Below are 12,164 nucleotides of genomic sequence, written 5' to 3'. Positions count from 1 at the left end.
CCCCAGCATTCAGACACTTATCACCTATCCTGTGGATGGGTGATAAATGCCTATTGTCGGAATACCCCTTTAAAAAAACATTCTAGTTTTCTAGTGGCCTGTTCAGATCACGTTTTCCCGGCATACACACAAAACATAGCCAAAGGGTACCATTAGCCCAAAGAGTGTCCATTTAACCTCTGTCGGGACAGTATAGGTCAATGTTCTGCAAAAAGAAAAGTATGAAATAGTGTAGTAGACAATTTTTTTTTAAATTATTTTTTATAAGGGAACCCATTGGACGACGTATCCCACTGTATGCCTATACAGTGGGATATGTCGCAACTCTCCGTCAGAGGTATATCAAAGAGGCTGGAATTCTAATCTGAACTGGGCCTAATACTGCTACTATCTAAACTTATTGCTCACATGGATCAAGCTCTGTGCGACATTTTTTTGTAAAAAAATGTTGTGGAAATAATGGTGTATACTGTGTGCACTTGATTTATGAAGTATCTGTGCCAAAAACATCTACTGCTTGCGCCACGTGTGCCACTTTGTGTTTAATGCTAGCCAAGTGGGTGTGGCTTAGTGCTGAGTTACTTTTTAGACATTTGTATTAAATTAAACTTTTTTAAAAGTTACAAAAAATGTGCACGTGCACTCCACCAGCTGGCTAGTCTAAAAGCTGTAATAAAAGAAATCTAAACCAAAAGCACCACACCTTCTCCAAGAGAAAATTGCAAAAAAAAAACAAGTGAGTCATTGAGCAATCTATTCACAGAAAAAGTTCACTAACAAACTCAGCTCTGCTATTTGTATGTTTCAGGACATTAAAATCATACATCAAATCTACAACTTAGGTCCCATGCACACGACCGTAGTTTTTATCCGTAATTACGGACAATCTGCGGACCCATTCATTTCTATAGGCCATGGACACCTTTCCGTATATTTATGGATGTGTGTCCGGGCCGCAGAAAGGATCTGCAAAATATAGAACATGTCCTCTTTCTGTCTAGAATTGCGGCACGGACTCCCCTTAAGGCTGGGTTCACACGACCTATTTTCAGACGTAAACGAGGTGTATTATGCCTCGTTTTACGTCTGAAAATAGGGCTACAATACGTCGGCAAACATCTGCCCATTCATTTGAATGGGTTTGCCGGCGTACTGTGCAGACAACCTGTCCTTTACGCGCCGTCGTTTGACAGCTGTCAAACGACGACGCGTAAAAATACAGCCTCGTCAAAGAAGTGCAGGACACTTCTTTCAGACGTAATTTGAGCCGTTCTTCATTGAACTCAATGAAGAGCAGCTCAAGATTTACGGCTGTCAGAGAAGCCTCGTAAAATGCGAGGAGGAGCATTTACGTCTGAAACGAGGCAGCTGTTTTCTCCTGAAAACAGTCTGTCATTTCAGACGTAAAAGCCTGCTATCGTGTGCACATACCCTTAGAAGTTTATGAGCGCATGCAAAACTGCTGACGGCTACGGATGTACAGCCATAATTGTGGAAGCATTGCTATACAACGGCAGGGGATTCCCAAAGAAATGGTGCCCGAGCGATCATGTGACCAAGGGGTTGGGTCACATGATCCAAGGGTTCAAGGAGTAGGGTCCTGTTGGTGACCTTATTAGTAGCCTCCCTTTTTTGTTACGGATCCGTAAATGCAGATGCACTACGGACTGTATTTGTGGACAGCATGCCAGATATGCAGATGACTTGTGGATGAGTACAGATCCGTATTTGCGGACACTAAAAAACACTATGGTCCTGTGCATAAGGCCTAACCAGGAGGTAGTACACACCGACGGATCCACAGCTGACCATACTACATACAGTATCTGCATAAGACATTATATAATTGGACCCCACAATAAGCTCAACCTTGAAAACCAGCCCCTTAAATCTCAGTATTGTAAATCAAAGGGGATACGAAATGAAAATGGTTGCTGTAAATATATAAACAGTAAAGAATCCATTTTTGGTTTTATAGTTACAGTCTTAGGCCTCATGCACGTGACCGTAATAGTTTTTACTGTACAGATCCGATGGCTACGGATATACATCCGTAGTCCGTGCCGCAATTGTGGACAAGAATAGGACATATTTTGCGGATCATTTCTACGGCCCGGACATACATCCCTAATTATATATGGAAAGGTGTCCATGACTAATAGAAATGAATGGGTCCGCAATTTCATCCGTAAATATGGATTCCGTAATTACTGATGGAAATTACAGTCGTTTACGGATGGAAATTACCGTCGTGTGCATGAGGCCTTTGACTACATGTTTTTTACTTCATCTGCATTTTACTATCACTGGATTTGTTTTACGTGATAATTTACATTTATGAATGTCTTAACATTCATCTTTAGCCAACTATTACTAATGTCAAGTACAGACGGGGCAGCTATTTCTGCAGTGAACAAACTACAAATGTAGCAGGACTGAGCTTGTTATAGGTCACAGGGGCTCCATTTTCCCAATAGGTGGGGATTTCAGGGGTAGGGTTTCCTCCTAAGGCTATGTTAACACGGCAAACATAAAACTGCCGTAACATATGGAGCTGTTTTCAAGTGAAAACAGCCCCTTATTTTCAGCCGTTTTTTAAGCAACTTGTGTTTTTTGCACGGACGTTTTTCTATTGAGTCAATGAAAAACTACTCCAAAAACGGCTCAAGAAGTGACATGCACTTCTTTTTTACGGGGCCCTGTGGAAACGAAATGCCGTTTTTCACATTGAATTCAAAGGGCAGATGTTTGTGGGCAGTCAGCCCCCATATTTTCAGCCTTTCTTCGAAGCGTTTACGGCCCGAAAAACGGCTGAAAATAGGCCGTGTGAACATACCCTAATACACATTTATGGCTTATCATGTGCTACGGTGTTTTTTGTAAAATCACGGACACCATGGCAAAAACTCGACAGAACCAAATCAGTTCCGTCGGCCGCCAATGTTGCCCGTCATGCAATGGAACTGGCGCTTCCAATATTTTCGTTGTCCTGCTACTCTGCCATAAATATACGTCCCAATATTTGAAAATCCATGCACTGACATGTTTACCCACCCCAATCCAACCAGGAACGACCACAAAACATCTTAGAAACACCAACGTTTAGGCAAATTTACATAAACCCCCATTTGAGGTCCAGTGTATGGTTGAAATTCCGCAAAAAACAACATGGTTGGGAGGTATGCATACATGTCTTGGTTGGAATTCCCTAAATCTGTGAGTTATCACGATGTACTAGAGAAACAGCTCATCGACAAATTTGGCTCTGCTCCATCTATATTGGAGATGTTGATCTTGGTGGCCATTCTGGTTTTCGCTTCCATAGGTCTGACACTGAACATACAGTACATGGGCCAATTCTACAATCAGGAAAAGTAAGCGAAAGAAATAACAAGAACTTCTGATGAAGTCTATCTATGAAATCGTGCTGGTGATGAGTAGGGCCTCTGAGGACGGCAGATACAACACACAACTGATGGCTGGAGTCTGATTGGTGGGTACGGACAACACTCCTTTATCGCACTTTTTTAAAATTGTAAATAAGACCCCAGTCCCTTATATTCCATATGTATACATGCAATCCCCAATACCTGGGGGCCCATAGTCCACCCATCCACATAATAAAGCATTAGAAGCCAGTGCAATGGAACAATGACTTGTTATACAATAATGTAATCATCAAACACAAGCTATATCTATATACTAGATTCTGTACAGCATGTCATACTAGTGGTCTGTGGCAGTTGGGGAGGGGCCCATAAGACAATTTTTTCATTAGGGCCCAAGACCGCCGAGTTGCATGTCTAATAGTTCCTCATCATAGATGACATGACAATATATATATAAAGCAAACTAAAGCAAATTAAACAAATAATATCGCTTTTCTGTAACTTCTATACTGATGTGCATGTAAAATGAGATATCCCTGCCAGTGGTCACAACTAAGAGAACAAGTTATTGGATACAAATCTGGATGAAATAGCTATTAAAGGGGTTGTCCACCTTCTGACAACTGATGACCTATCCACCGTATAGGTCATCAGTATGTCATCGTTGCGGGTCCGACACCCGGACCCTGCACTGATAAGCCGCTCCCGTGGCCTGTGGGCACCGGATGTTGGGGGACATAATGCTATGTACGGAGCCCGGAAGCAGTTGGCTCCATACATAGCATAGCGGCCATACTGCAGAACTGCAGGTCCTCTCCCATTCACTTGAATAGGAGCAGAGCTGCAGTACTACAGTTCGGCCGCTATTCCGTGACTGGAGCCAACTGCTACCGGTTTGTACATCGGGTGCACGGAGGCACCGGACCAGCTGATCTGTGCGGGGCCCGAGTGTCGGACCCCCGCAGGTCATGTACTGATGACCCAGTTGCCAGAAGCTGGACAACCCCTTTAACGCCAATCCCTGGACTAGAGATATATGATTTTTGGCATCTATGTATAAGGAACACATTTTATAACAGTGCCACAATCTTTCTGGCAGAAAAGGACGGCTGGACTTCTAGAAGAACACAAATATGACCAAGTGATCTGTCTTACCTGGTATACTTGCTTTGTTGATGGATGGTTGGTTACACATTGCTGATCTTCTATAAATAAGACATAATAGAAAACATTACATATATATATATATATATATATATATATATACTAACACACATATATGAGAGATGAAATGCAACTAAGGCCTCATGCACACTTTCGTTGCCCGTCGTACGGCCACTAACGAGGGATCAGTGAAACATGGACCGCACATTGATGGCCTCCGTGTACAGTCCATTGTTTCAACGGACCAAATGAATGAAAAGGCAGAGACTGTTCGGTCAAAAACGGACAGGAGTAGGACCTGTCCTATTTTTGTCGGAATGGCCACACGGTTCTGTTAAAACAACGGAAGTGTGCATGGCCCCATTGAAGTAAATGTGTCAGTGTGCTTGCTGTCTGTTAAAAAAACGGATAGCACCCTGACGAAAATAACTAAAGTGGGCATGAGGTCTAAAAGAAATAAGTAGTTATACAGGGGAACTCATCCTAACAACTATGCAGCAGCGCCATCTGCTGGCCATATAACTTAATTACTGCTACACTCATCTGGACAAAATTATTATTATTATTATTAATATTATTATTATTATTATTATTAGAGGCAAATTGGTAAGGTTGTACGATGGAAATGTATAATAAAAAGTTATCAAAATTATTAGAAAAATTATGTCCGTTATTTGGAGAATGTACTGACCTCTTAGACAAACCATGTTTGATTATATTTTTCTTAACCGTTTAATACAAAAAAAAACAAAAGCATTAGGCTATTCTGTCCATCGTTTTGCTTTCCTTTGATGAACTCTATAGTAAAGTGCTTGACCTGTCACTTCTTGGGAAAACTCATGAAGTAATTATGAATTAAATGAAGAAATTAAAATTTTCTCAAATACATATAAGTAGAAAACGCTGATCCTTTAAGAACTGTGCCAACTTCAGCTAGGGTTGGCATCCCACATGCAGCAGAGAGCAGTCAAAGTCTCACAAGATTTTGACTGCTTTGTTAGACCGCTACAGGGTGGCCAGGTTAGTGGGTTTACTGCCAAAGTGGGCTAATTTTTATCTTGTCAACCCGCCTAAACCAGTAGTCAGGCATGTTTTAGCCTTTGGGCTGTTTGATTATGTTGTACTTGTTATATAGTAGATAGCATCAGCCGAAGGGAGTCTCTATCTTCTGCTCAGACTGTTGTCACCAACAGCCAAACAAGGAGGTGAATAATGCTGGGGAGGCTGCATTTTACTATATTTGGTGGCACAGTGGTTGTTAATATATATGGGGACACCGGCTGTGACTATATCTGGTGACACTATGGCTAATAGTAGATAGTATTTGGCGTCACTATGACTGTCACTACACTTGGGAACAATTTGGATATCACTGTACTTGGGGACAGATTGGATGTCACTGTACTTTGGGGCACTATTGCTTGCACTGTATTTGAAGGTATCTTGCTGTCACTGCCTTAAAAACTGATAGCACCACTCAAGGCAGGCTTTAGGGGGTGTGTAACCTTTGCAATTTCCATATATGGACAGTGACGTCAGTGCCTCAGTGGCTACTCCTTGAGCAGAATCCCCATTGCTGATGATCTGGCCAGGGACTTCGCTCCTAGAGGAAACCCCTGAGGTCACTGTCCATACATGGACATTGACATCAGGGGCTCCTCCTGGAGCGGAATCCCCGGCCAGAGTCGGCAACGGGGACTCCGCTCATGGTGTAGCCACTGAGGCACTAAAGTCACTGTCCATATATGGATAGTGACATCAGGGCTTCCCTCTAGGAGCAGAATCTCCAGCCTATGCTCACGGTTTTTATTTAAAGCATTTACAACGATACGATCAGCTGATGATTGAGCGTTTGCTCGTTCATCTTCTGATCGCTGCCCTGTTTAGACAGGGCAATTATCGAGAATGTTTGCCTGATAATTGGCCGGTGTAAAAGGCCCTTAAGACTAGCCCTGGTGCCACTGACTGTAGGAGACACTGACTGACAGAGCTCTTCTCCTCGAGCACTGCCCACACATTCTTATCACAAAGGGGGGCCATTATTTATTTTATCACTACATGTCCCCAATATTCTTCCAAGGATATATGCTGAAACCACATGTCCTATCTAACCTGCATTCTGTCTTTGAACGTTCTATATTCTTTTTACTATAATTTAGTGCAGGTTTGCTACTTTTGGGCTGTTTTTACCTCGCCTTTGGATGGTTTTGAGATTTGTACCGAGCCAGGGCTGAGACCAAAACCCAGATAAGTAGGAAATCTCACAATGCAGTGAAAATGTCATTAGATTTAGTAGAACAACTTTGTCCCTGTATTATAGAGGTAAATCCTATCTTGCTAATGAGATATTTGAAAGTCTTTTCATTGAATCTGTCTTTTACTAAGTTTATCTCAGAACTGGTAAGTCCCCTTTAAAGGGCTTCTCATACAATAAGTACAGATGACTTATCACTTAGATATGCCATTAAAGTCTAACAAATGTGGGTGCTGCACAAGGTAAACAAAATGTCCCTTCTGTTTGTTTTTGTTGGTTTGTTTTCTTAGGCCATGTTCACACAGAGTATTTTGATGAGCTTTTTGGAGCGGAAACCGCTCTGCAAAACTCGTCAAAAACCAGCCGAAAATGCCTACCATTGATTTCAATGGGAGGCGGGGACGGTTTTCTCCCACAAGCGGTAAAACCGCCTCGCGGGAAAAAGAAGGGACATGCCCTATCTTCGCGCGTTTACGCCTCTGACATCAATGGGAGGCAGAGAAAGTGTATTTCGCTGAGTTTTTTCCCCATAGCACGCAATAGGCGCGAGCGAAAAAGGCGACGAAAATCGCGTCAAACGACATGCAGGAAGGACAAAATCTGCCTCAAAATCCCAAACGGAATTTTGAGGCAGAATTTTCCTCCTGCAAAAACACTGTGTGAACACAGCCTTAAAGGTTTTGTAGGGTGTTAGCCAGTTGGTTTATTTTGCGCTCTGTAAAAAGAAAAACAAAATAGCAGTCTTTCAGATATGATATCCTTTAGCCAATAAAAGGCATCATATCTGCAAAACTGCTATTTAGTTCCTCTTACTGGGAGACATGGAGAGCTTATCTACTAATGAACAAAAGGGTCGAAATTCAACGTGCCTGACCCTTCTCTTCCCTGACATCTGCCGTCAGGGGGGAGTCAGGACGCCACCAAACACATTAGATGGTCGGCCGGTCCAGCCAAATTTGGTCTGGTTCTGCCAACATACATCTAATGTGTATGGCCAGCTTTAGGGAACTCGATAAACTTCTGGAATGGAGAGCCCACTTCCTGCCAATATGGTCAACAAGGAGATGTATGGAGCAGTGGTCAAGCTTTCTGTGACCCACAACATATAGGTTTGTGTGTTCTTACGATTTGTGGGGGTCCCAGCGGTCAGAACATCCCCTATGCCATGGATTGATAATAAATCTTATTCTTAGGAATAACCCTTTAAAGAAGCTGTCTGTACCATGTCTGATATAACAGCATTTCGAAGACATTTCGTACTTCAATTTATCACCCTTTGGATTTTGATATGGGACAGTACATATTAAACATAGAGAAGGATATCATGGTAGTTACTGCTAGATTTTTTTGGTTAATCTTTATGTTTTGTCTGCAATATGTGTAACAGATGTTGTACAATGTAAACCCACTTATGATGCAGAGCGACGTGTCTATTAGGGTGACATGAGCATCAGTTCTTATTAGGGGCGTCACATAATTCTTACTTACTTGCTGGGTGCTCGATCTTGCAGGTTGGTTATTGCAGCAAAATTATTCCTTACAGTACGGAGACTGGCCAGTACCTAAAAGGTAAACATATGAAGATGTCAAAGGCGGTGCATAGAATTACACAATCAATGAAAATAAAACCTGGCAAGGTGGACACAGCAGGAAGACTTTCCATGGTCACTCGTGGGAAAGTTCCCTCTATGACATTCATACACAAACAATGACAGGACGTATAGACATGGGGTGTCCTGAATGGACAACTATTTAAGAAATAATTAAACAATTGTTATATTCCTTAGACATTTACAAACAAAAAGTAATAAGAAAAGTAGCAGAAATGTTGCACTGGTGCAAGGTCCAGTTCCAAGGTGCTGAATTGATTGCATAGTGCTTGTTATATGCCCCTGACCTAGATGGTTGTCAGCTGTCAGTGATCTGGTCCAGGCTAGTTTACGTACTACTATTACATCCCTCACATCCCTAGTATATAACCGTTTCTGCCAAAGTGTAGCCAGGACTGGATTGAGCTATACGTAGCAGCGATGCTGCTGGTTAGGGAGTGATGTCTACAGTCTGCTGTGAGGTGGCCGGTGTGCTGCGGGGGAGCATGCATATAATATTATATATAATATAATAAATATTAGTGCAGATCAGGTAATTGCTACTCATCCGGACAGTGCCCCATGTAGGACTGATAAAACGATCATAATGAAGGTGAGAAACTTATATGATCAGAACTAACAGAATTGGCCCAGGTGATATAATCTATGCAAACATAGTGCCAAACACCATGATGATGCACATAATGTAAAACGTTTTCCTTCTTTGGAGAATATTTTACAAAGATGTTTCTTTTGTATTGAACAATTTATTATCTACTGCACTTCTACAAAACACCAGTGATTGTCTGTCCGCTGTCTCTAACATCATGTCCTCTCTCTATCTGAAACGGAATCTTTCTAAAACTGAGCTCCTTGTGTTCCCGCCATCTACTAACCTCCCTAAACCTGATGTCTCCATCTCTGTGTGTGGCACTACCATCACTCCTAAGCAGCACGCCCGCTGTCTTGGGGTTATGTTTGATTCAGATCTATCCTTTACTCCTCACATACAATCACTTTCACGCTCCTGTCATTTGCACCTCAAAAACATCTCCAGAATCCGCCCTTTTCTTATGGAGGAAACTCTCATTATCGCTCTGATTCACTCTCGTCTTGACTACTGTAAGTCATTACTAATCCGTCTTCCCCTCACCAAAATCTCCCCTCTATAATTGATCCTTAATACAGCAGCCAGGCTCATCTTTCAGACCAACCGCTACACCAACGCCTCTACCCTCTGCCAGTCATTTCACTGGTTGCCCATTCCCTTCAGAATAAAATGTAAACTTATTACTCTCACCCACAAAGCTCTCCACAGTGCTGCACCTCCTTACATCTCCTCCCTCATCTCTGTCTACCACCCTACTCGGGCTCTACGTTCTGCCAACGACCTTAGATTAAAATCCTCCATAATCTGAACCTCCCACTGTCGTCTCCAAGATTTTTCTCGTGCTACACCAGTTCCCTGGGATGCGCTACCCCAGACAATCCGATTAATTCCCAATATCCACAGTTTTAAGCGTGCCTTGAAAACACATCTTTTTGGACAAACCTTTAACATTCCCTAATCTGACTCCTTTCCTTTAACTGCCCTATTACATTAGTCATCAGAACCTGACCTTCTTATTGAGCAGTATCGCCCACACGCCCTGCGCCCTCATGCACGTTATATCTGTCATACACAGATAGTGGCTGGTGACCGGCTCATGCAGCTTTATGTGTACTACCCTATGTTTATAAAAGATGGTTGGACCATTGTACTAAACAAGCATTTTTTACATTTTGGGTCAGCCCTTTTTCCTCATAGATTGTAAGCTCTTGTGAACAGGGTCCTCACTCCGCTTGTTTGAATTGTAAATTAGTTTGTCACTATGTAATGTCTGATATTGTCTGTACATGTTCTTTCTGAATTGTCAAGTGCTGCGGTATATGTTGGTTCTAAAGATTTTATTTGTATTCTTCCAAATTACCACTAGATGGCGATCACTATCAATGTTATGGGCTTCTAACAGAAAGAGAAGCTGGTGGGTACATAATGTCTAGGGCAGGGTTTCCCAAGCTGTGGGTCGCGACCCCCTGGGGGGTCGTGTGAAGACCTCCGGGGGAACGTGGGCCACTCCACTCTCTGATGTCCCGGTTACAACTGTATCTGCATCCTCAGGACGCAGATATAGTAGAATTCAATGCTGGAGCAAGGAGCTGACAACTCCTTGCTTCAGCATTCACTATGCGTTGAGCCATGAGCGGCTCGGCGCAGACAGGTGCGATGTAGTGATGTCATCGTGCCTCTCTGCGCTGAGTCACTCATAGCACAGACCAAAGGAGGAGAAAGATCTCCTCCACTCATCATGGGAACGGGTATAGGTAAGTAATTATTTTATTATTTTTCTATTAGGCACTATAGGGGCATTATACTGGGTATGAGGGGCCGATATGGGCCAATATTCTGAATGGCGGCAGCTGTAGGGGCATTATACTGTGTTAGGGCAGCTATGGGGGCATAACTCTGTGTGGGGGGAGCTATAAGGGCATTATACTGTGTGGGGGGAGCTATAAGGGCATTATACTATATGGGCAGCTATAGAGGCATTATCCTCTCTGGGGATCTATAGGGGCATTATACTGTGTGGGGGCAGCTATGGGGGCATTATACTGTGTGGGGGCAGCTATGGGGGCATTATACTGTGTGGGGGCATGATCCTGTGTTGGGGCATTATACTGTGTGGGGGAAACTATGGGGTAATTATAGTGTGTGGGGGCATGATTCGATGTTGGGGCAGCTATGGGGGAATAATACTGTGTGGGGACAGCTTTAGGGGCATTATACTATGTAGGGAGGCACTATAGGTGCATTATACTGTGAAGGGAGGCACTATAGGGGTATTAAATTGTGTGGGGCAGATTTAGGGGCTCTATCCTGTGTAGGGAAGCACTATTGGGGCATTACACTGTGTAGGGGCAGCTTTAGGTGCATTATACTGTGTAGGGAGGCATTACAGTGGTATTATACTGTGTGGGGCCACTAATGCGTCATTATACTGTGTGGGGGTCCGACTGGGTTGGGGCCCACTCAGATGTGTTTCACCCCCCCTGTGCCAAACCCCTAGCTATGCCTCGAATGGGCACCGATGATCGGGTCGGATCCACCATCAGCGGCCACAGTCGGGCCTCAGCCCGTCTCTTCCTCCGCCCGCACAATTGTCGTTATTTTCGATGTTGCATGGACTTATTTTGAGTGGAGCTATGTACCGGCATCTAGCTACGAATGATGTTGACATACGTCAGACCAAATGGGGCTAAGTACGGTAGTGGGGTGTCCTAAACTAAAGACTCGTCCAAAAGTGGGACCCGGCCTCAGAAAGTTTGGGAGCCATCGGTCTAAGGCATTCTGTGTTTTTTTTTAACTGAAGGGGGTGCTCCGCCTTTGTGATCAAGAAACACTCATAAAAGTAGGGATTGTCAAACTATTCCCCTGCTATGGCCCCCACAATCAGATATAATCTTTGGAGAAACCACTGGGGAAATAAAGCATTAACCCCTTAAGGCAGACATGGGCAAACTACGGCCCGCGGGCCACATACGGCCCGTTAGGCTTTTTAATCCGGCCCGCCGAACTTGTCCAAGATATATCCGTCCTCAGCAGCTGCTAGTTCGCGCAGGAGGACGGATATATCCGTCCTGTGATCGCGCGGGTACTGACAGTTTACCCACGCGATCAGCGGCAGGAGCACGGCTGTTATACACAGCCTGGCTCCTGCTGCAACTGCC

At 43.5% G+C, this 12,164-nt stretch overlaps 1 protein-coding gene across 4 annotated transcripts in view; it reads right to left on the bottom strand.

Moving 5' to 3' along the window:
• The window catches only part of PDE4D (phosphodiesterase 4D), an 825,997-nt gene that overhangs the window by 201,335 nt on the left and 612,498 nt on the right, over positions 1–12,164 (bottom strand). For all 4 annotated transcript variants that reach the window (XM_075839367.1, XM_075839382.1, XM_075839375.1 and 1 more), the window contains exons 4-5: positions 8,296–8,369; positions 4,545–4,594 (exon numbers count right to left, since the gene is read on the bottom strand). In XM_075839367.1, coding sequence (XP_075695482.1) covers positions 4,545–4,594; positions 8,296–8,369 — 124 coding nt within the window. The remainder of the gene's footprint in view (positions 1–4,544; positions 4,595–8,295; positions 8,370–12,164) is intronic.

The sequence above is a fragment of the Rhinoderma darwinii genome, chromosome 1 (genome assembly GCF_050947455.1).
Source record: "Rhinoderma darwinii isolate aRhiDar2 chromosome 1, aRhiDar2.hap1, whole genome shotgun sequence".
Classification (NCBI taxonomy): Eukaryota; Metazoa; Chordata; class Amphibia; order Anura; family Rhinodermatidae; genus Rhinoderma; species Rhinoderma darwinii.
This window is presented reverse-complemented; position numbering and strand designations above follow the sequence as displayed.